Source organism: Phoenix dactylifera, unplaced genomic scaffold (assembly GCF_009389715.1).
Source record: "Phoenix dactylifera cultivar Barhee BC4 unplaced genomic scaffold, palm_55x_up_171113_PBpolish2nd_filt_p 000312F, whole genome shotgun sequence".
Lineage (NCBI taxonomy): Eukaryota > Viridiplantae > Streptophyta > Magnoliopsida > Arecales > Arecaceae > Phoenix > Phoenix dactylifera.
In genome coordinates this window covers 105219-131043 of record NW_024067783.1, presented here as the reverse complement: position 1 = coordinate 131043, position 25825 = coordinate 105219, and the positions used below count along the sequence as shown (strand labels likewise).

The 25825-nt window shown below is 37.9% G+C and overlaps 1 protein-coding gene across 4 annotated transcripts; it reads right to left on the bottom strand.

The window, feature by feature from the left end:
* Window positions 1-165: 165 nt before the first annotated feature.
* Window positions 166-24505, bottom strand: LOC103723649 (nudix hydrolase 14, chloroplastic). 4 transcript variants are annotated; one of them, XR_005507935.1, is made up of 10 exons: window positions 24204-24505; window positions 17893-17998; window positions 16908-16985; window positions 13797-13889; window positions 13488-13580; window positions 2762-2860; window positions 2275-2391; window positions 1471-1674; window positions 608-759; window positions 166-538 (listed from the first exon to the last, which is right to left on the bottom strand). XR_005507935.1 is itself a non-coding variant. In XM_008814623.4 (8 exons), the coding sequence occupies exons 1-8, from the start codon at window positions 24488-24490 to the stop codon at window positions 1644-1646; spliced, it is 885 nt and encodes a 294-aa protein (XP_008812845.3). In that variant the 5' UTR covers window positions 24491-24505; the 3' UTR covers window positions 1513-1643. The 4 variants fall into 4 exon arrangements, 3 of the variants coding, with proteins under 3 accessions (XP_008812845.3, XP_008812844.3, XP_008812843.3); XM_008814623.4 differs by lacking the exons at window positions 166-538; window positions 608-759 and having other exon boundaries at window positions 1513-1655; XM_008814622.4 differs by lacking the exons at window positions 166-538; window positions 608-759 and having other exon boundaries at window positions 1515-1658.
* Between the last annotated feature and the right edge of the window lie 1320 nt (window positions 24506-25825).

Genomic DNA, 25825 nt, shown 5'->3' with positions numbered 1-25825 from the left:
ATGTTCCAAACTTTCATTTTATAAGAATGGAGAGGAGCTTTCCTACCTTGTAATGGGGGAATGATTGAACGCAATTGCTTTGGTTGTTCTAGAAAAAAAGCTAATAAAATATTAGAATGGAGACCGAAAGGGTCAAGGCAACTATAAAAGTAGATCCTATGTGAATGAATGTGATGCGGTGGACCTGCCAAAGGTATGGTTCAACCACCATGAGCGATAGCTCATGGGCTCCGTCTTTTAGGCTAGTTATCTATGGTGAGTGAAGGGCGCGGACTGTATCGTCTTTGAGGAAGATTCTGCTACAGTACTCGAGTAGATCCAGAATTCGGATCGTGCAGCCGGTGGAATGTGATTGATTCACCATATCCGTCGACTTTTGGATGAGTACACCTCTCATTGGGCTACTCATGCCTACAGAAAGGCAAACAGTGCGGATGGATGGCATCTTTGCGGCTCAGCATTTCAGAGATTTCATTTGGGATAACCATGCCTTGGTTCCATCTTTCTTGTATTCTCTCATCCTTTTTGATTTTATGAGCTGCATCCATGTTCGTTATGTGTAAATCGCCGTTGTACCAACAAAAAAAATAAAAATAAAAAAACTCACCTAGAAGTGGTTAACGTATTGTCGGGTCTCATTCCTTGATTTTGCATCCAATCATTGATTGCCACAAGTTGGTGACTCTTGGCACCTTTAGAAGCAGAAGGCAGCACCATCTGAAGCTGGAGTTGTGCGCACTCAAAAGTGCGCATCTTAGGCTGCCGACATTTGAGTCTCATTAGAGGACAAAAGTGAAGGAATTTCCAATATTGTTTGGCTAGCATAGCCAAACAGAATACCATCCATATATGAATTGGTAGGCACCATCCATATAAAAACTGATCTTATCCAAGAAGATGACAACATTAAACAATTATATAGATAAATATTATAGAGTTTGATGACTTGAATGAACAATGATCAGTACAAAAAACAACATGAGAACTTCAAGAGTTTGCACACTTCAGTCATGTTGCAATTTGATGAGACGTGGAAGAAACTCCACGATGAGATAATTTACAACGAGCAAGATCCAAAATGGTTGAAATTTATATGAAAACATTTTACATCAAAACGGTGGGCAAAGACCCACCAAACATTTCATTATCTTGTGTCAGTTTAGCAAGCTAATAATGTTAAAGGAAGTTTTGTCAAAGCCTTTATTTTTTCCTTAAAGAAAGCACCATACATATAAGTATGATGCAGCTGATGCATCATTGAGACGCTAAAATTCCGTAGGTCCCGCAAATGAGGGCAGTGTAAATTATTGACTATTTGTTGTTTAACTAAAATTAATTGATGGTTGCAAAAAAAGAACTCTAATAAGGTGTTCTTGAGGTGTGACTCCAGAATAGATTAGATATTTATCAACTATTGATCAAAAGAAATAAAAAACAGAGGGGAAAAGAAAGAAAGAAAAGAAGGCATACCTATGCAGTTCAGCATAAATTTGCAGCAGGCTTCATCTTGTGATCTTAGAATGATGTAGGGGGCAGAGGGGAATCCAGCAGCAAGGTATGAGCAGTAATGGAGGGGATGACTAGAACTCGAACTGGGACGTGGCAGATTCGTGGCAACTTGACAGTCTCTGAGGGGCATTGCTTCACCAGCACTGCTGCTGACCAAGCAGCAAACTATGGAGGACTTAGAAAGAACAATAGAAACTTGTTTGTTTTTCTGAAAAATTGAAGTAAAATAAAAAATAGAGCATAGTTTGTAGGTTTAAACCAAGAGATGCAGCTCATATTTTTTTTAAAAAAAATAAAGATAGGGCAAAGCTCATTGAAATTTCATGGATATCAAAGAAATGTAGAGAAGGTGGGATATGAACCTAAGTTACTCGCATCAACAGCAAGAGATAAATGCAGATCATATTTATAAAAGATAATTTTTCATTTTGCAGAGAAAGAAGTGCAGTAGCTTGATGACCATTTTCATTCCACTTCCAAATTTTTTTAGGAAAACGATATATATATTGGTTAATTCGTTCTCTTCAAAGCATCATTCAAAGAATTAGGTGGCAGCACCATACAACAAAGCAGTTTCTCTATACAAATGGTTCTGTAAAAGTCATTTAACAGCAAGACTCTCTCTTTAGTCTATGTAGAAAGATTCTGGACATTTCTTTGAGGCAGTAGGCCATCCCTCTTGGCCATTTCATATAAAGCAATTGCAGCAAGAGCTTTTGCATCAGCGGTTACACGCCAAAGCTTAACATAAGGAACCACATGTACCTTGATCAGTTCACCATGGTCCCGAAGGCCCATTTCCTTTCCCTGCAATGAATTTATAATTTGCTCCTCGACATGCCCTCTGTATAGAAATAGGCTCAATTCTTCATCACATCCACCCTACACAAACACATCAGCGAAGTGTTTTATTGGTCCAGCATTATTATTAAAAAAACTAAAGAGCATAACAGAATAAGAAACCATCACTGAAAAAAAGATTTTAAGGGAAAGCTCCAAATGATCACTCTCCATCAGGATTGCATCACAAAATAAAAGACCAATCCAATTATTTCCTTTGATTTCCGCCTGTAAATGAATAGACTACATAGGTTCCTCCAACTGAGACAGACTGTTTTCACAACATTTATGTCTCCATATGGAAAATATGCTTCACTCTATCTAGGATGGCCCATCAAGATGTACGAAGTATACCTTTTGATGGTTGAACTACATATATCATATTTTAGCTGAAATGAAGTTGACAAATTACCGGTGATGGAAAAACTTTGCATCCAGTTGTTGGGTCAAGAAATGCTGTGAGATTAACCATATCTTCGATGTTTAAGCATATCCCTGTCTCCTCCTCAACCTGCCATGATAATTTAATATCGATCATTGATGAAAAAAGCTATGATAGATAAGACATGCATCCATGGCCTCAACTGATACCAAAAACTCAATAATGTTAAAACAACTATGGAATGTAAATGCACTCATTGTAGAGGTCAATAATGAGAATTTAGGAGTTCTTGAGTGACAAGCCTGATAAACATTGCTGACCCTTTCTGTAACAGCTTGAGTTTTTGGGATGAAATTGTTAGTTAACATGGTATGAAAACTAAATTTAATGAAGGTGCATTCATATCCTCTCCATATCAATTTCTGATTAAATAAAGATAACTCAATTGTCATCGTCAATTGTGTCTTGACTTGTTTATCCCTCAACATACACTGGATTGAACATGAAAGGGGTGTTAAGCCTAGTAAACATTGATAAGCCTTTCCCTAGCAACCTAAGCTTTCGGGTAAATGGTTAATTAGCAGAAAGAATATCACAAACTGATACTTAGTAAAAATGATTCTGATTAAGTACAATAATAGTCAACATACTTTTGAACTACCACACTGTTGAAGATTCTATTGCATTTTTTTAGTGATACTGACAATATGTTCAAAGATAAAATAGATTCAGCTTTGCTACAAGTACTTGATGTCCCATAAAAATAGAAATCATGAAAACATATGGGAAATTGTAGTCTTCCCCCTGGATTGACTGTCATTTTATGTTTGTTCATTGTTGACTGAAAATTTTATGTCCAGTCTTTGTTACTAATGACCATTTCACATTTATTCCCTTGCCCATGCATAAGTAGGTACAAAACATGCTCAACTGTAACACAAACTGGCGTAACCGTGTGCAAGAAACAGGAATAACTATGAAAAGGGACTAAAAGTAAATTCTGCATAAAGGACTAAATGCGAGATGGAAGTCAAATAAAGGATCTGGTATTAAGTTTCCCAAAAGAAAATGTCCATAACAAAAAGATAAGAGAGAGTGAGACAGTGACAGAGGCGAGGGGGAGAGAGAGATCAGAAGTCAAAGCATTTTTAATCCACCACAAAGAAAAATATATGGAGTACATCATAAAAAATCCCAAAAATAACTGTATCACTTCACCTTTTTCGATAATGGACATCTCATATTTACATTTTCGTCTAATTCTTAATTATGCAATACCATTAATTTTCATGACTCTGGAACTACCCAAAATAGGACTATATTACATGCAACTAGGGAAAAATAAAACCTATGCTCCTAGACATTGAACCACAATATTGAGTTCATGAAACATTAGTGGTAAGTGTAGGGTTCGCTCATAACAATGATGCAATCAATTTCATAGACTTTTCCAATTCTTAAATGTAATGCCACTTTGAAGCTTGTTCTAAGGAAAACATTTTTTTAAACACAGATTGCTCCTACTATATGACCACTGGTTGAAAAAATTCTGAACTCATCCTTCAGTTAAGAATCTTAGTTATATTCTACTACAGCCTTTTGACTTCTGTTTTCAAAAAGTTAATCATGTATGCACTTGCCCTTAATTTTTTCATTATATCACTATTTTTGAAAAGCTACCATCATTTTCCTTTTCCCTTGACAACTAGAGACAAAATCTAGTTTTCTTTTCCTCACCACTGTCTAAGGATGCAGTTTGTGTTATCCACATGTGGTATGTTGGCATTTCATGAGTACCTGTTTTCAAGACAGTTCTTGTCCATGCCTGTTTAGTTTATGATATTCAGTCCCTCATTTACCCCAATAGTACTCTATCTCAGTGCAACATGAGTATGGGCATGAAACTAGGTTATGGGTCTACCAGAAGAATTTTAGCAACTAGAAGGATCTATAGAAGATCCAACATTTAAAAATGCATTTTAACCAGATGTTCCTATCTGATTCTGTGTGCAGTTTGATTATGCAGAAGATGAATGCATATAGTCTGTCAGATGGTCCTCAGTTTATAACTTGGACTATGCCCATAAATGCCAAGTCTTGGTGAAGAAAAAGTCTCTTTCAGGTACAATAACAAGACTGAAGATATTCTAATATATCTACACTTATTAACAAATCTGATATTAACACATGACAGAATGTTACAGAACCAAACAAAATCTGGAGAATCCTAATAAACCTAGACACTTTAGTTCGTTGACATTTACATTAATCGGTTGAAAATGTATGCCATGCAATGGTTTATAAAAAATAAAAGCAAGGTTTTGGACACACCACCCCATCCTAGATGGTGCAGTAGGAACTGGTATCTGGTTGGTTCGGCCAAGGTTCTCATCTGGAACTACTACTTCAAGACCGAAAAAAGGAGAGGGAGGGGGAGAGGGAGGGAAAGATAGAGAGGGAGAGAGGGAGGGAGGGAAAGAGAGAGAGGGAGAGAGAGCATCTCGTAGGTCGGGGAAGTTCTTCAAAGTTCCGTCCTAGTTCCGAGCACCTCTCGGGCCTCGACACCACCCTCCCAGCCAAGCAACAAAGACAAGGGGCTCGGAATCCCGCTTCCTATTCGTGGTGTCCGTCATGCCAATGGCAGGAACCAAGCAATGAAGACAAGGGGCTCAGGATCGTCTAGTACTTTGGGGGAAGATGGAGAGGGAGTGATGGGGACATCAGAGCCCTTCATCCAGATGATCCTGAGCCCCCGGATTGAGTCAACCCCATTTATTTGCATATTTATTTTATTTTTATTTCTGGGCTTGTTTGCATTTTAGGGCTTATTTGTATTATTTGTGGGCTTATTAGGAGTTATTTTTGTGTAAGGGGGTTTTATGTTAATTGTGTTTATTTGGCCCTATATATAGGAGACTATTTTCATTATTAGGGTTTTAACGAATGATTAAGAATTTTTTTTCCCCCACATCTTATTCTTCTTCCTTCTCCTCCTCCCCTTCTCTTCTTCCTGCGTCCCTAGAACCTCTTCTTCCTTCTCCCTCTCTTGTTCTTCCTTTTTTTCCTTTTTCTCCACACTTGTGCTACATCAACTTGGTATCAGAGCCAGGCTGGTTTTGCCCCTGCTGCCAAAGCCACGATCCAGCTCTTTTCTTTCCCCTAGCCATTTTGTCCTCCTAAGCGCCGCGGCCTTCCCCTCTGCTCTTCCTGAAGCGCTCGGACTCGCGTGCTTCTCTTTCCCGATGCTCACCAGAAAAGCAAAAAAAAAAAAAAAGAAATCCTTTCTTCCCTTTCTCGGTTCTCGCACAAGGAATAGGGGCAAACGCCTTCGCCAGGTCCACCCCACCCATCGTCACATCTGCGCCCACCGCCGCCAGCAGCGCCGAGACACCGTCGGACGTCCTCGCCGCCGCCGCCGCCGCCGCCCAGTGAGGGTCCGAGCCCGCCGTCGGAGGAGCCATATCCCCATGGAAATGTTGCCGCCCGAGTTCCCGTGCCTGTCGGCGCCGCACGTGGCTACTGTGGTCCGCCGCCTCCTGTCGCCACAAGCTCCGCCCCCGTCGCCGCAGAGCTGCGGCTGGGATCTCCACTCCGCCCGCAAGCGCCGCCACGGAGAGCGGCACGCCCTTCCGAATCCGTCGGGAGGTTGAAGAAGACCAGTGTTAACGGGTAAGAGCCAAACCCATTAGCCCGTTACCCGCTAGCCCGAGTCCGACTCAAAAAAAAAAAAAAAAAAAAAAAGCTACGCACGTGACTTGCACGTGATGGACCCTTAATGGGTTTTCGAAGCGGGTCACGCCCGATAACCCGGATCCTAACGGGTATGAGCTGAAAAAAAAAGAGGCAAAAAAAAAAACTTACCTCTGCTCATCTTCCCCAACCGCACGCTGCGCCGCCGCCCTCGTAGCGCCGCTCCGCCCGTGCCGCCGCCATCTTCGCCACTTCGCCGTCACCATTCCCGCCTCCGCCGCCCCGCACTCACCGTTGCCGCCTCACGCTCTTGCCCGCGCCCACCGCCCGAACCCCATCGCCATCTCTCCCCTCCCCATCGCCTTTGTCCTTGCTTCCGCCTCCATCCGACACTACCGACCGGACCCAAGGGAATCTTCCCTGCAGCGCTGCTTCCGCCGTCGCCATCCGCCGCTTCGCCACCCGAGAGTGCCGCCACCCTTTTCACCTTCGCCGTTCTCCACCTCCTCCTTTCCGCCACTGCGACCACCACCTCTTGGAGGCCTCATCTCCGGTCCTCACCCTTTCCCCTTTGTTTCCTCCCCACCCCACACACACCCTGACTCCCAATAGCCCATCGGATCCACCAACAAGCCGACACCACCATAACACCAGACCCCTCCCCTTTTCTTTATTCAACGGGCCCAACTCACAGGTCCAACCGGCCACTTCAAGGGCCACACGGCCGACTCTGTTTGTCCGATTCTGAGCCCGACAGGCCCCTTTTCACAGCAGGCCCGACGAGTTGCTGCGCATGGATCTAATTGGAGCTCTTTGACGAGTCTACTTGCTACGCCGTGCTTTTGGTCGTCGCCCCAGCCCACGAGCACACATTCTGGTCGACTACTTCACGACAGGTGATAGGTTTCTACTTTTCTTGGGTTTGTCCATTTAATTATGTTCTAGTTCTCTTGCATGATAGTCACATTTTAAAAACTTATATTGCTGTCACAATTCAGAACATTGAACCTTCACTTCCGAACCCGCCCTATTACCCATTAAATCTTGATATTAAATTAGCACACCTTAGTAACAGGACGTTTCTCAATATTATTCGATCAGATTACTTTAGGATCAGAACAACCGTACTATTTGATTGCAATCTAATTTCTTAAATTGAATAATCTTAATCCTTAATTCTGAATAACCGAAGTAAAATTCAGCAACATTTAAATTTTAAGTTATTCTTGTGAAGACTTGCTGATTTCTGAAATCATAATAGATTGCATTAGTAGGTTGTCCTGCATCAAATTTGGTCCTACATCATAGTTATTAGGGTTTGATTAGTGACACTGCATTTCACGTCATCACCCAGTGTCATCATTGCATGCCAACCTGTAGTGATATGGAGTAGGAGTACTATCTCAATCAACCTAAAATCTCTGTAGCTACCATGAATTCCGACATTTTGAGGTCTATCATAGAACAGATCGTTGCCATGCGGGCTAGATACAAGAAATTCACACAAGAGATCCGTGAGCTCATGCAAAATTCTAGGACCCCTACACCGCCAACCCCTGTTGCAGCCCAACCTAAAATCAGTTTGGTTGTACCACCTGTAATCCTTCCCTATTTTCTTGGGCACCAAACCCAATGTTCAAGGTGTCAACAATTCGACCACATAGCATCCCAATGTTCCATTAGGACCTACCTGATTACTGAACCAGAAGTTAGGAGCCAAGAGGTCGAATATGTCAAAGAAGTCTATAAACCAAATATAGAAGACTATGAAGAAGACTTTGAAGACGAACCTATAGAATTAGATTTTGTCCAAAATGATTTCCAAAAGAAGACTATTGATCCAAGTACAACCAAGCCACTTCACATCACTACCGTGGAAGAGGTAGTGACAGATATTGAGAGCCATTCACCTGAATTGGCACTTGTAGCTAAAGATACCCATGTGGAGTCCAATCTTGAACATTCCCCTATAGTAGTTTCCCTTCTAGAGGAGTTTAATGATGTAGTCCCTGATGATCGTCCGGATGCACTTTCTCCGATGCGTGATATCCAACATGCAATTGATCTAGTTCCCGGAGTATTTCTGCCCAACCTTCCACACCATAGGCTCAACCCAAATGCATATACTAGGACCTGGAATTTAATATTACCGACAGTCGAGTTTGCATGTAATAGTTCGGTTAACAAGTCCATTCGAAATGGTGCATGATTACAAACCTAGGCAACCCATAGACCTGTTTTTCATGTCTCATCAGTATAGAGTCTCTGAGTCTGCACAATCAATTGCATCACATCCACATTCATTGCATCAAGAAGTCAGCAATTGTATTCACTTTAATAACTTAAAATATAAATCCCTTGCTGATTTACACAGACGTTATAAAGAGTTAAGTGAAAAAGATTACGTCATGATAAGAATTAGGCTTGAACGATTTTCTTCAGGCAAACTTGTAGTGCGGAACCGTTCAAAATCTTAAAGAAATCAGTTCGAATGCATATGTTGTGGATCTTCCTGATGACTATGGAATTAGTGCGACATTTAATATTGAAGATTTAGTCCCATACAAAAAGACAATAGTCATGCCTTCTAACCCCTTTATTGATATACCTGCCCATGTTGGACACCCTGATCTATTATCTGCTGTTGAGCCACCACCTCCCAAATTTCATGCACGCAGAGAACAAATAGAACATATATTGGATGAGCAGGTTATTTCAACCAGAAATGGTGGTTACCAACGTTACTTTGTTTGGTGGAAAGGTCGACCAAAGTCTGATGTGACGTGGATTTTCAAAGCACAGTTGCAGCGCCTTGACCCCGATCTTCTGGAGCAGTACGACAGCCGATCAGACCTGTACTCGACGGGGTTGAGTTTTTTTCACCCGGAAGGAGTTGATGGGGACATCAGAGCCCTTCATCCAGATGATCCTGAGCCTCCGGATTGAGTCAGACCCGTTTATTTGCATATTTATTTTATTTTTATTTCTGGGCTTGTTTGCATTTTAGGGCTTATTTGTGTTATTTGTGGGCTTATTAGGAGTTATTTTTGTGTAAGGGGGTTTTATGTTAATTGTGTTTATTTGGCCCTATATATAGGGGACTATTTTCATGATTAGGGTTTTAATGAATGATTAAGAATTTCTTTTCCCCCACATCTTATTCTTCTTCCTCCTCCCCTTCTCTTCTTCCTGCGTCCCTAGAACCTCTTCTTTCTTCTCCCTCTCTTGTTCTTCCTTCTTCTCCTCTTTCCCCACACTTGTGCTACATCAGGAAGAGGGAGAGGGAGAGGGAAAGAGGACCTTCTAGGACTTCGGTGGGAAGGGTTGTGTGCGTGGGGGAGGGTCGGGGGCTTGGGATATATGATGGGGTCTCAAAGCCTTTAAAAGGCCGAACGGTGGGGTCGGGAGGCTTTAAAGGGTCTAATTGAGCCAACCGCCTGAGCCTCCAATCTTGCCCAATTCAACTCGGTAAGGCCTAAACCGCCTAGCTCAGCCAACCATGTATAGAAGTCATCTACACTTGCATTTATCCCCTTTTCCCCTCCTCCCCACCCTCTCAAACCCCCACCCCACCCCACTTTCAAGGAGGTGGATGATCCAATTAGACAATCCATAAAATGATTATCTTTGAGAGTCCTTGAGAATATTAACTATAATTGAATTGCTTTCTTTAACGATCAAAACAACACCTAAATCAGCAGCAGACAAAGCATATACATACACACCTTACCTTCATCAAGAATAATGTTCTAAGCCTTTCAATCATACAAAGAACATACTGAGGGTGCCAACTGTGAGCAGAATAAACATTCAATAATCTCCTCGCACAAGCTCTTAAACCTTTAGGCATCATCTACTGATTTTACCAAATTTTAATCAGAACACAGCTAGTGTTGTTGAAGGCAACCACTGACACTTGATGCTTTCAGGGATCCTAGGCAAGCAGGTAATCCGAACACCCATGTTGATGCCTAGGCATGAAATCATGTACATTTAAATGATGGTAAATATCCCTCCTTCCCTGCAATTGACTTATAAGAATGTATCTCAAGGAGAGAAGCACAATAAATATAGAGCAGGTACATGCACACATGCATGCATGTGCACATGCACACACAGGCATACATACATACGTATGTATACACATGCATACATACATATATACATATATTTATCCACTCTCTTCTTTACTTCCTATATAATAGTTTAGTTAGAGAAGCTAGGAGAGTGCATAAACTAAAAGTGGGAGTTCATGTATTAAAATACTTAACCAGTTTATCAGTCTACAACCATCCATCAAATATGCCTTCTCAAATCAATCACATGTTCCTAAGTTCCATCTATTACCACGTTTCCTGTTTGAATGTTTGATGGATTATAGGGATATTATAACAAGGTGTTAAGTCTGAGCTAGTTGGGGGGGCGTTCGAGCCATCTCGTTCTGTTCTTATGCGAAAATGGGACTGCGTTGGGATCAGGACTCCAAAACCCATCCATGCAGGGAAAGAAGAACAAAGAGGAAAGAAAGAAGAAGAAAAGGAAAAAAATGAAAGGAAAGAAGAAGAAAAAAGAAAGAAAGATAGAAAGGAAAAAGAAGAAGAAAGTGCTGCTTTTTATCGAACTGCTAGCCTCATGCTACTTCAATCTAGTCGCCCACCCACTTTCCACTATGCACCGCACTAGTTGCACTTTGGAGCCAACCTGTCACTATTGTACCATGCAACCAACCAATATCAACCTCCTTGTCTTTTTTGAATTCATATTTATAACTTTGACGACCATACATCATAAACCACCTCATCCATTATAAGAATTATATAAAATGGATCTACACTTTTTTAAAAATTTAAAATATTTTAATAATTAAAATATTATATATTTTGTAAAACAAAAACATTATATTATTTAATTTTATTTAATAAATGTGGTAATTTATAAAATAATGTAAAAAAAATTATGCATATTTTCTTAGAAAATATGTCCCAATTGCAAATATATTATAATATTTTCATGATTCTTAGCTGAATTTTTTAACTTATTAAACACTTTAAAAATTGGTAATTTGTAAATAGTAATGCAGAAAATGGCTGAATTATTTCAAAAAATAATTCTAAATTATTTAGACAGAATACTGATTTTAATATTTTCTGATTATATAAATATTTTTAATTAATTTTTAATAAAAACTAATATTTAAAATTAAATATCTAACAAAAATTTTAATTCAGATTAATGTAAACCCCCTTATCATGAGTAGTTGAGTACTATATCTATATTCACCACTTATTTTTGAAATTTGTTCGAATTTGAACTTAAGTTTGGATAGCCATAGCAATGCCCAAATTTAAATAAATTACTATAAAAAAAATAGCAGGTAGCATCACATCCTCAAATATGCTACCATTTTCTAATTTTGAAAAATATTTCTTATTATTACTTTTAAATAAAAATATATTTTTCTTCTAAAATTGCATGACCTATAAAAATCATGATTGCTTCTTCAATGTGTAGATCACCCTTAGACCTATAATAAATCATGAAATCATGACCAAATATAAGATTTTGGCATGTTTTCACCTTATTTTGTCATTTTCAGCTTATTTTTGGCTTATAAAAAGAAAACAAAGAAGAATGGAGGATAGGGGAGGGATTATATCTTATCCTACCTTCGATTAGGGCTAGAAAGATCAAAAATCTGCATTTGTAGCTGATTTCCCTCACCTTCTCCCTCTTGCCTTCTCAAACTCAGAACAAAAGAGAGGAGAAAGGTATCTGAATATCTCCTCTCTTTGACATCATGGGCTAGTACGAACCAACTCGAACCAAGTCATATCGAGCCAAATGTGATGGTTCTACTTGGTTTGGACCCTATTCCTACTGAGTCCCAAACGAAACCTACGTATTAACCCAATTCCGCACTGATCTAATATAGTCCACCCCTAGCTAGACAATTTAAGTCGATATTGCAGACCTTGATGAGGTCGTTGCTTATGAACTCCTAAGCAGTTTGAGAACCTTGAACATAACTGGAGTAATCATGCTCCCTTTCAGTTTCAAACTTGACTAAGTCTCATGCAATTTGACAGAATAGTAAACTTTAACAAGGACATATGACTTGCTTTGATAATAATTGATATGCACACATGAGAGTGTGCAAACAAAATATATAGATAAAGACTTGAGAAAAAAGAGTCAGAAGGTCAAACAACAACCTTACTCTCCATCAATAAGATGTTCGATGTGCTTTTTATGAACTACATGTAACTCTATATATAGAAACATAAAATTTATTAAATTTTTAGGAATAGTTTTATTCAGCGACCAGCCTAGCCACCTAGGCCTTCAAAGAGGGTCAATACCTAGGACCGCCTAGCCAATTTAACAAACTTAAAGAAGGCAATTTGTGTTGGTTTCCATGTCCTCCCAATACCCAGTTCAAATATAAATTAATAAACTGTTGAGGTTTCATGAGGTTGCCTGAGTTCATTTTTTCTGACTTGAGCATTGCTATATGCATTAAAAGTTTCTTTTATGACAATATAAGTGTCATTTGAACCAAGAAAAAAGAAGCAAAAAAAAAAGAAAAAGAAAGAAAAAAGAATGTCATTTGAATTATCACCAATCCACATTTTCAAAAGCACCAAAATTATATTAATAGCGCACTTACTTCATCTACCCAAATATGTCGTTAGTAGCCATCTCTTACTGTTTCCAAGAATATTAAGTAGTCAGTGGACCTTTTTAGCACAATCTTGCAAAACTCAACTTATAATCAATCATGAGATTCAGAGATATTTTTGTATATGGCATGTGCATTGCATGTAAATGCATCAAATTCACGTGTGAACTGTGCAGATTTGTTGTATCCAGCATACCAATTTCTAGAGATTCCACTAGTGCATGCACTGACACCACTGGTTTCACAGATATGCATGTCTTTTTAAAGCAAATAATTGGTTCATATCTTATTCCTAGGTTCCATCTTCAAATATACACTTTATGACCATCTTAGGAAAGACCAAGGAAAATTTAGATGTGAACTATAGAGCTTCAAAATATATCTTACCTCACGGACTGCTGTGCCCACAACATCACCTCTTTCATCATCTAACATGCCAGCTGGTAGTTCCAATATAAACTTTCCAACAGGAACACGAACCTAACATTTTCGAAAGAGCTCATCAGATACTAGCAAAACTGGAACAAGTACCTATCAGGGAGCATTTTATGTGGAATAAGATAAATGTTGCTGCTGCTCAGAAGTGAAAATGTGTAACGAAAAGAATATATCCTTCTTTAATGTATATATGTAGACCAAAACATCGAGTTATTCACCAAAAAACAAGACTTATTTCACTTTAACCTATACATGTACCTGCTCAGTAAGAACGACATAAGTTTCCCCTCCTGACTCCAAAAGAATCAACACAGCAACAGAAGGTCCCCGTGCAAAAACAATTCCTGGAATCTAAACAAATTGTATATTGCTTATAAACAGAGTGCAATAGATCCCATAAGCAGACCAACATTAGTAAGTGGTCACTATAGATGGAAGAGATGATGTATTACAATACATACAAGATAGAAACATGTTGAAATGTGTGAATGCATGCACAAATAAAAAATGTATAATGATCTTTTTAAGTGTTCGATTCTTCAAGGCACCTATATAGTGGAAGCATGAAGGGATTTATGACCATATTTAAGACAATAAACCCCCATCCAATGCTGTGGCATGCCCCCACAACCAAGGTTCGTCGTCTCAGTACCGAACCCCACACCAGTGTCACACTAGCACAGCGTTGATGAGGTACGATATGAGATTTTTTTGGCGTACCAAGTGTCGGTACGCCATCCGTACCAAATACTAGTACCGAACTGGTACGATACGCACTGTACCGCCCGGTTCAGGCTGGTCCAGCATACCTTGCCCACAACAAATGCAAACTCTAGAATATATCTATAACAACTAATCTGTGGCATGCACCCACAACAAATGCAACAAACCCAAACTCCAAAACGGTATCTATATCAACTATTCCACAAGAGCAATTTTTTCACATATTTCATCTAATGCGATGCTTTCTAATTATTTATGCATCTTAACAGACTGAATTCCTAAAAAGCTTCGAATACCACTAAGTATATATTTTCCATATTAGGGGGTGTACAAAAAAGCAAGAATCGCCGAACTAGTACCGGTAGGCGTATCAGTCGGCCACTGGACCGGTTCAGTACCGGTTCGAGTCAGTACCCAACTAGTACCATTGGTTCGGCCTCCAAAAGCCCAAAAAAATTTGACCTGGCCAGTACGGGGGCCGGTATGGGCCGGTACCGTTTTTCGCCGCTGTACTAGACCGGTCAAAGATCGGATCGGTCCGATACGGGCCGGTTCAACATACCATGCAAAAAAGTCATTTTCCAGATTTTAAAGTAAATTAAGTGCTTTTTATAAAAAAACACTTAGTGATGACATAATTTGAAAAGTGCTTCTCTAAATAAGCCAAGTAGTGGCTTTCAGGAGAAGCTAGAAACACTAACTTCTAGCTAATGCTTATGTGAACTTACTCCAAATTTGTTTAGTAAAATGAGTCCGCAGAACAAAAAGATAAATCCTTATTTTCATTTCCCATTTGCACTGAAGGCATTTTTTGTTGGACAGACCTAAATTTGATAAATCCAACCCGACTAAACCCAATGTAGCCCAATATTTAGATATGAGTAGGGTGAAGGTATTAAACCTTTAACCATTTGCACAATAGGTTCAACAAAATGGAGTGGAGCCTCTATGAAGAGAAACTAGATTTGTCTCAAAATTTCTCCAAATTGTGAGTTGGACCATTATGGTTTGATCTCAAATATACAGTTTGCACCCACACTTCAAATCCAGCGCATTTGCATCAATATAGTACCCGCATTAATCGCAAACAGTAGTTCTGCATTATGTGTTCACCAAACACCAAATGTATGAAGATGAGGTTCTTACTTAAGGACTACTAAAGTGTTTTCTAAGAATGTCCTTTTCAAAAAGAAGTAATGTAAGACATGCCCTTTGCAAACTACAGGGCTGGGTCTGTGCACCTTATTTAGTTCATGCATTGGTTCCTGCAGATTTCTGGTTTACAAATAAACAGGTCTCTGACAAATCAAGCAGAAATCATGTTATTTGTTGATGGGTAACTACTAAAGAAAGATACAATCAAAATCATCCACAAAATTCACATTACAGAGTATCTTTAAAACCAAAAAACCCTAATGAATGGCATAAACCTGGTCTAAGTCTCCAAAACATAATCTTAGACAAATCTAAGTACACTTCTAATTGTTCGCAGCCACCAGGGATGCAATGCAACTAATCAAAGCAGACAACATATAAGATAGCATACCATCTGTATAATTACCAGCTAGATGTAAGGAATCCAAAAGATTAATATGGTAATAAAGGATCTACAATGTTAATTCATAATGTCTGAATTATGAAACAGCCAACATCCTGAGGTCCTGAATTATTATTACTCAAAGGAAAACATATATTAATATTGATCATGAGACAAGTGATACAGTTTTGGATGTCCAAAAAACCCGGTCCCTGGACTACTACATTAGTTTATATGAAAAAAATTACTATTAATGTTATTAACTTATTTACTACAATGCCGCTTGGTTAGAGAGGTGGGCTAATATACCTCTTGACCATGCTAATGATCCGGATATCTACGAGGGGCATCGCCACTCGACGAAATTTTAGATATCGGTATGTATATTGTACTTTAAATATATATAATTGATAGTATTATTTTATATTTTTTATTTAACTAGTTGATTTTAGGATATTTCATGTTACTTCTTATAGCATGCAACATCTTACTAATTATTTTATATTTTGTATCACTTTAAAATAACAAGATGCATTATTTAGGTTATATCGGGATCAAAGAAATATCAAAAAATATCAAATTATACTTAAAATTATTAAAAAAGTTGGAAAAAATTGATTACCAACTAATCAAATTTGAAAAGCTTAAAAAAAATTAGTCATGCCGGTACCATGTATTGGTAAGGTACCAAACCGATCCCATAATCGGCATGCCCAAGCGTACCATGTGTTAGTACGGTACACGAACCGGTATCGTACCGATCTTTCTGCCAACCAGTATGGGTCCCATATTGGTTCGGCGGATATTGTGTTTAAGGACTTGAATTTTTTTCTCTGATGTTAGTTTCGGACATGATCTAAGTCTGTTGTTTTCTAGTTGGATTAAACAAGATATGACACATAGGTTGGCGAGATGTGAAATATATAAATACATTCACTTACAACACAGAGTTGTTTAGAAAATACAATTCAGTGAAGTGGCCAAAATCATTTAAAATATCTAAGTAAAGTCGATTCAAACTTCTTCATAAGAGAATATGTATACCAGATAATTTAAGTATATTCAAGAAGTTCAAAGTCCGGAAGAATCCATTATCATGGTCATGTTACCTTCCTTCCTGTTTCCTTCTCAACCACATCTGCTTTAAACTTCAAAAAACCAACACCTGTTCCAAACATATCCAATCCCTGCCATCAAGATAATAATCAATAAAAAATTCATGGAGACTCGAGAGCCGGGATGATGAAAAGCTTGCAAAGTACAATAAAGGAAAGAAAGGCTTTGGATTATCCAAAAGGAATTATCTAGCTCATGCCCACCATTTTCTCTTTCTTATACTGTAGTCAGAACAGCTACAAGGGAGTTAAAGCAAAGGGCTCATAAGTTCACCTTTGTCGGATGCTGCTAATTCTGCCATCCAAGTATGAAGAACAAAGATTTAGGTTTTTACAGAAATCTAGTCACAAAATTGAAAGTTAAAGGAAACAACTTAAGATCATACTTAGGAAAACAGTGTGCAGTTGCCTTGTGGCTGAAAGTTTACTCATATACATTTCATGTCAGATTCCTCTCTTGTCTTCAAGTTGCACTTGTCAGGAATCAGCACCAATTCAGAAGTTTAATATGAGGTTGAACACCGAAGGTAGAACATTAAATAATAAAAACTTGATCTGTAAGCTCGACCCAAACAGGAGGGACAAGACTAACTGATAAAACTATAAGCTTCCAGTTTTAAAAGGCATTTCTCCCTCTAATGGTTTAGAAGATTAACTAAAAGAATTGTAATAGCTTACCTTTTCTTTCTATTTTCTTGGTAAGCAAATGGGAGGCAGTGACATCGTTTTTCCATTATAGCGGGTAAGCTAAGATTAAATTTGTGACCTTGTAGAACTAACCTATAAGGTTAACCACAAATAGGAGATAGATTCATCTTGCATCATATATCTCATGGGGATTTAAGTATAAGCTTTGATGGAATTTTACAGCAGCATATATATCCCTAATACGCTTCATCTATGAGCTTTAAAAAATAATTAGAAAAAAAGTGGCTTCATCTAAGTGTTTGACCTGTTGGGACTCGGAATTTAAAAGTACCTGAATGTGCACTTGTCTTAAACACATCTGCCCACGAGATAAAACACCCATTTCACTTTGCATATTCTTCAGCCATTGCCTGAACAGAGCTGAATCTATAGCATTCCTGTGATAAAGAGCACAATGAAAGTTGTAATGATGCAATTTTAGCCCAATTTAGTATAATTGATAAACGTGAAAGTTATTAGAAAAGGTATCAAAATGCCATGCAACCAAAGAACCAATTCTTTCCATGTAATCATTTGAAAACTTAACTCTCTAAAGACTGGAACATCAAGAACAAGTGAAGAAGCATATTAGGATGCATGAAAGGTAAAGCAGCACTCTGAAAAATTAGGACATCTTGATGCCTAGGAAACATGAGTACAAATTAATATTGTGTATACTGCAATAAGGAGATAAGGAGTCATTTATTTCTTTTATGTTTTTCTTTTCATTTCAGAAAGATAGCAAACAGTAGTTCAATATCTGTTTTAATGGACAATGGTAGCAGTATTAGATGTTTGCCCAACTAGAAAACACTTTAAGAGCAGGATCAAGACTAGTGAAAGTGCATGAACCACCCTAAGCAAGATTTCAGTCATTTAGCTATGCAAAAAACTGAATTTATTTTTTTAAATGTCATTGACAAAATAGAGAACAATGTGATCAATGTTTAAAATTTAGCATTAGACCAAGCTTGGAAAAAGCATTTTCACTTAAACCAAAACATTAAGTTTCGGCCAAAATTAAGGAATCTATTAATCTTTTTTTATGAATAAAAATATGAATATATTTTCATCTGGAAAAATAAAAAAATAATTACATAACTTTTTAGGAGCGACTACTCAGGCCAAGAAGGGAAGGTAGTGACAAAGATATCAAATAACTTTTTAGGGGCCACTACTCAAGCTAAGAAGGGAAGATAGTCATGAAGATAATCAGATGGTGGTGGGTTGATCATCCACCTGTCCTACTGAGTTTTTTGTTCCATCAGTTAGGATGTGATTATGATTGCTCAGTCCACTTTTCCTGATGCGTTCGCTCTTCTAGTGTTGGCTCTTTTTGGGTTCCCCCTTGCATCCAAAACAAAAATACAGTGGAGTCAAGAAAGATTCATGTTTGTCTACAGAAGTTGGTTGTCTTGTATTAATGATGCCCTTCCCCATTCTTTACCCATTTTTACAAGTTCAGGAATCTGCTATGTGTTTATCTTTTACAACATATGAATGGAAAAATCCACAAAATCATGTGATTTAAAGGTGAGTAGTGCTTTTAACGTAGACTTGGAGGCCTAGCGCAAGATTTAGAGTTAGCCATTCAAGCAAGCTATGCAATAAAATTAAATCTAAACCTAGAATTTTGGAAGCAATTATTGAATTTTAAATTTAATGAACAAGGAGCAAGATGCTAAGAAATAAATAAGAGGGATAATTAGTAACTTCTTGCCTCGCTACCTAGAAGGCCCCATTAATGCCAAGGACTCTGCCAATTTGGTGCCTTTGAGATGCTCTAGTACTAAGAACTCTACCTATTAGCCTCATCGCCATTCCCCAAAATCCACCAAAGTCATGCAATATCCACCATGCAGAAAGAGAGCACAAAAGTATACCCAGTAAAAGAGAAGCTTTATTAATTTTCAATTGATCAAAAATGAGTACAAGAGATGGTATTTATAGGCTCTGGGGTCCTTACAAAGCTAGCAACATCTAGGCATCCTCAGAGTTTGGGGAAAAAAGGAAAAAAGAAAAACAACTCTAAAAACACCTAGAATAAGAAATCTCGCCATGCATGGCTTTCTAGAGGGAAAATTCCTTTCGACAGCAAAAATCAAACTATCCATACCTTCCAACACCAGTTATTATGGCATCAACCATGTAGATCCAATTCTAGTTGAATTCGGACAAAATTTGTATTGACACAAAACTTCGCTGTGCATTACCTACCAATGCACCGTCACTTCAACTGATTATACTAACACACTGCAGTTGGACGGTACTAAGACATTGTCAGTTCAACTGACACATAGTCCATTCAACCAACATAGGAACTGATTGCATTGATACAACTTCACTCTATTGACCATATATTCTTCGTCTGAGCTCTGATTGAGGTGATTGAGGTGGCGTTGAAAAGCTTACACGATGTCAAATGCAATATAGATGGTTGAAGCTTTAAACTCAAACTGTGCTAATTAGAACAAAGTCATATTTCAGACTTATGGGCATAGCATTGTACCTAATAGATCAACTAGACCTATACTTTTAGAAATACTGAGCCCTTTTGGACGGTTGTAGTCCAGTGTCACCTTATATTCTTCTCTTAGCTAGTTTAAGGGTGGTTTGGAGGTTGTACAAGGCTCTTTGATTGTGAAGAACTTGGATTCATTCTTTAGTCTTGTTCCAGCACAACTTCTAATCCATCCATGACTTCTATGTCTTTGGAAGTTTTTGACCCCTTACCCTCCTCCTTTAACAATATCGATCATAGAGTTTGATAAAAAAGAGTCCAGGATCAGAAAATGATAGGGTTAAGCATCTTCGTCCTACATCTGCTCTCCTTTTCCTTTTAAAAAAGTTGATGAGTAATCTATTATTTCTACAATTAGCTTTATTTTATTATATTATCATCATCATCATCATCATCATCATCATCTTTGTTCTTTATTTATTTCTCTTCTTTGTTTAATGCTTCTTATGAGGGGTTTAAACTTTAAATCTTAGTACTAGGGGATTCACTCCTAGGGTAATATGGAAGCAAGATAGTACTAGTACAACCAGCATGGATCTAATCAATCATTAACAAAATAAAATGGAAAAACAAAAAAAAGTTGCATCCCGATCGGTCCTGACCATCCTGTGTCATGGCGCAATCACAATGGTCAGAACATCCCAGTTTTAGCGAGAAATGGTGTTCGGCACCTATCGCAAGTATTGTTTCTTCCTAGAAAAGTATGGTATTCGCAGGACACGTCCCACCAATGCCATTGGAACATGAATCCTTGCTTCTTATACATTAATATACTTTTTACAACTAGCATGCACTACATGCTCCTATATGCTAGTTTATTTAAATATACTTTGAATAATATTTAGTGATGTTTGATGAGACTTTGAGAATCCAAAGAACAACTTGAAGAAGTAATTCTCAAAGATGAGAATTGCTATTATAGTTCATTGTATGTATTGGACTACAATAGTAGCTATCTCCACAATGACCATAACAGTTGTCATAATAATGCAACCTCAAAATAGCATGAATATCATTTCCAACAGCTAAGTTTAAACAAAAACATCATTGTCATGACAATTGTAACATCTAAAAACACAAAAACTAGCAACTCAGCATGATTTTCAACTAAGTTGAGACAAATGGACTCACCAATTTCCCAATAAGCCTTGAATTTCAGGTCTCAAATGCAATAATAGATTAAAACCAAGGATTGCCAAACCGGCTGATTCAAGGCCACTAGCCGATTCGAGGTGTGCCGAACCAGGTTGGTTGGTTACTGGCATGGTTTAGCCCTTCGAAATGGTTCACTTCAGCCCGTATTTGAGTTGGCCAATTCGAGTTTTCAGTTCACTTCCATTTATTCACTCTCTCGAATCATTGAGAGACCGATCGAGAACAACGCCCTACCCCCCCCATCACCCCATTACTAGCGATTGTTCGAAGTGCATCCTGCTCCCCCGTCGGCCGCTCGTGACCCCCCTCCACCGTTCAAGGGCTTCGATGGCCGGACATTTCTTGCTCCCTCTCAATGGAAAGCCCTGGCCCTTCCTCCCTACCTCCCACTCTCTCTTGCTTAGGGTTAGGGTTAGGGTTTAGAAGGCCCCTCCCCTTTCCTCCCTCCCTCTCCCTCTCCCTCCCTCCCTCTCTCTCTTTCTCTATCTCACTTAGGATTAGGGTTCGGGTTTAGAGGACCCCTCCCCCTTCCTCCCTCCCTTTCCCTCTTTCTCTCTCAATTTCTCCCTCTCCCCCCCTCTCTCTCTCCTTATTTTCAATATGCCCCAGAACATCACAATACGGACATGTACTATATCAAATCGATTGCTAGCCGATATGCCTGCCGGTACCAATTCGGCGAACCTTGAATAGATAAAAATAATAATTTATTATAAAATTATTATTAAGAATCTACCAAGTACACATAACATATATGTATATATATATATATGAACAAACAAGCGAGTGGACAAATCTACTGACCCATATATGGATGAAAAGATGGAGCGATGGGCCAACAAATGGATGAGAAAACAGAATGATAGACAAATGGATGGACCAACAAATAGATAACAATACACACACATATATTGACAAGATATCTCTTAGACTACAGGACATAAGCTGTAAAATGAATGCATTCTCTATACTTCTCCACCAACACAATAATCAATTGAAAGCATCAAACCCATAAGTTTCCTTTTATATAGCCTTTACTGTGCTATCTTATAAGGCATAAAAAATCGAAACATCCTAAATAGATTTACAAAAGAAAATACAATCTGGTTAGAAAATGATAAGTTAGAATCATAATCTGAAATTTAAATTAAGGAAACCGAAAATATGCCAATATAGTATATATCTTTGTCCACAAGCTAGTATTTCCTCCCTTCTCTTATTCTCCGCTCTCATCTAAACCCCTCCAAATGCAATGAGCAATTTCAAACCTATTTGGAGAGGAAAAATAACAAAAATGAAGAATCAGATGAACAAATAAAAGAAGAAAAGGGGAAATGCCAAGAGTTGATAGACTTGGGGAGCCTAAATAAAGGGTTTGGTTGCACATCGAGTTGTTGGCCTTATTTTTGTGTAAACCGGCGAAGTGGCCCTCATTTACCTTTATAAATTCCTTAACAGCCTCACAGATAGGAAAGTAGCCCTGTATGTGCTTGCATGAATGAGTCTGCATAAGAAGGAGGCTAAGCTTATTCGAATGCCCCAACTTTTGAAGGCAGCCTTCTAAGTGATCATGCTCTTAGCTATAAGTGGATTAGGTTCATACACTCGAAAAGCCAATTTTGAATCCATGCACCCTAATGTAAACATGATAGTATCCTTCCATTCAGTAAAACTGGAATCATTCAAATAAGGAATGTGATTTTGGCTCCCATTAAATGCATTAGAAGCAAAAACTACAGACAAAGTAACATGCATCAAACCACAAGCAAAAACATAGATAAAGTAGATCACATGGCTCTTTAGGATTCACTTTTCTTGGGCATGCCAAAGGGGGGTCATTACAGTCCTTCTTTTGGCAGGGTACTGCAACACCAAAAGGGTTTTGCCCATATGGCCAGATAAATTCACATGATGGAAATGGTAAGTCACATACATTGGTGACAAAACAGCAAAACTATGTTTCGGTATGAAAGGATCATTGGTTTGTGGTTGCATAAGTCTATAGGCTGCCTAAATGGACTCAAATGATGTAAAAGCAACTAAATTAAAAAAAAAAAACATAAAAAAAGAATAGCATGATTACCAAAAACATCCATGATTGCTTACTTTGTAAAACATAGAGTGGTTCAGAAAAAGAATAAATAAAAGAAGGTGGTATTGTTATTGGACAAATACTGATTTTGATAAGTGTTGTAATAATAAAAAATGCACCAGCAAAAGGTTTCCAGGAGTATTGAGAAGTAGGTGCTACAGCAGAATGAAGATTTTGGAGCGATCAGTAGTGGAAGTTAAAACTCTCTAATCGAAAAGCACTACTAGGCATTGATCTTCTATTATATGATGCATATCCCCTTCACCATAAACTAATATTACTGATTCCATGGAAGTTAAAACTCTCAACATCTAAACCATTAAAAAAACAAGAAAAGAAAAAACAAGTAGAATTGCAACGATACAATCCAGCAGTACCTAAAAGATTATATATAGAAAAAGAATGCACTACCTTCTGCACACGCAAAGACACTTAAATTTACCAAAGCTACAATGCAAACAAAAAATAAAAATAAAAATATCTTGTGATGTGAGTTGATTTTGTTGTTTTTGCTTTAAAACAATATCACCCTAGTTCTAGAAAAAGAAGACTAAATCCAAAATCCTTAGAATTTGATTCTGCAAAATTTAATCCACCTTTCTAATCTAATTTCTCCAACATGAACCTTGAAGCAGTATAAGATATTGCTCCTCAAGATTTGCTTATGCTCCACGAATCTATTCTAGTAATTTCCAATTAGCGATCAGGTTCATATCGTTCGGTACCAGAGCACATTTCTCAAGGCATATTATACATATCCATCAATCTAAGAATCGATTTACGTTTGAGCGACCGCTACATCAAAGCTAGAGATAAAATAGAATCGGAGGGCAACCTGAGATCGGAATTGGATAGGCCGGGGGCGGCTACGATCTGGACGGAGTCTCCACCAGGCAAGGTGATGGTGTGGATCGGCGGAGGAGCGTCTCGGGTGTCGCTGGACGCCGACGCCATTCGTCTGGAAACCAGTTTACTACTACTGCGACGGGCGTCGATAGCACGGCTGCTCGCGGATCTCAGGGAATGGAAGAGACGAAGACCGGTAAGAGCGTTTCGGCGGGGAAAGATCGAGGAGAAGAGAAGCGAATCCGCCCGGGCCGCCATTGGTTTTACTGAATCCATATTGGCGTTTATTCCTCCTCCTCTAAAATAAAATAAAATAAAATAAAATCAGGTAATTTCGGAAACCTTTATTGTCCATAACAAGGGCCGTTATTTACAATATAGGGACTTTTAAAGGGAAAATATAGCCTGCTGTAATACTAAATTATACCATTATTCCAACCATTAATAGTTAAAATTAGTTTCCAATATAAAATTATTACTAGTCATAATGTGCAATCAATTTTTTTCAGAAAAAGATTTTAAAGTAGTTAATACATACTTAACTTTTTTTCAAACAATATATGCCATCTTCACATTGGTTTAAAAAAAAAAATCTCTTTTTCTTTCTTTTTAAGTGGAAAATATTGGCTATTATGATACTTGAATTATTGCATAGCAATAGCATTATTTGATGTGGTTTGTGTCTTATAATTGTTAGATTTTTTGCTTATTTTCTTAGATATTTTGGGGTGTTATAAAGAAAGGTTTGCAAAGTCTATTATCCATTCATGAATAGCTGAAATTACTTTTTTAGGTAAAAACTAGTGGGTAAAATCTTAAGATAATTTAGATTTAAGATAATTTAATTAAAATCTTAAGTACTTTTTCTGGAAAGCCTAAATTACAAAATAATTAGAAAATAATTAAATCCTCATTAAACATTTTTATCTTCTATGCTGATATGCATCATATTTCACATTCCCTTCTTGGTTCAAAGTATCTTTCTTGCTAAATTGGATTTTACCTTTCTTTCTTGCTAAATCAAATTTTTTCTTCACTTTTTGGCTCTGAACATAACAAGTGGATTTGTCTCTTTGTACAGTTTTGACCCCTTTTCTCATTTCTAAAGTCTAACAGCATTTAAATTATTCTTCTATGATAGTTTACCATATTTTAAGCTTTTTGAGAGAGAAGCCTAATTTAGGTTATTATAAGAATATTTTTAATCTTTAATGTAAAAAATCTAATTATTGATATTTTTGTTAAAAAAAAAAACTGAGAAGTGAGATGCTTTTATAGAGTTTGACTTTTGCCAAATTGAATTTAATCAACATTTGAAAATTATCCTCTAAAGATGTTTCCTTCACAATAAAATAAAATATGCACAAGCTGGAAGAGATAGTGCACGGTCCTCTACAATTTTTCTTACTTTTGTTCCTCATTTTGTAGCCCATAGTAGCTCATGGTCTAAGTTCATGGTGTAAATGTCAAAAGATTTCCAAACCACATGTTGGCCTAAACTATGTTTAGATTCTTGGGTCTTTTCAAAAAGTGTTGGAAGTCTCCTTCCTTTTGGTAGTTTGTAATGTTGAGAGGAGTTTTAGCCCTACATTGCTTGTGTAGAGTTTTTTA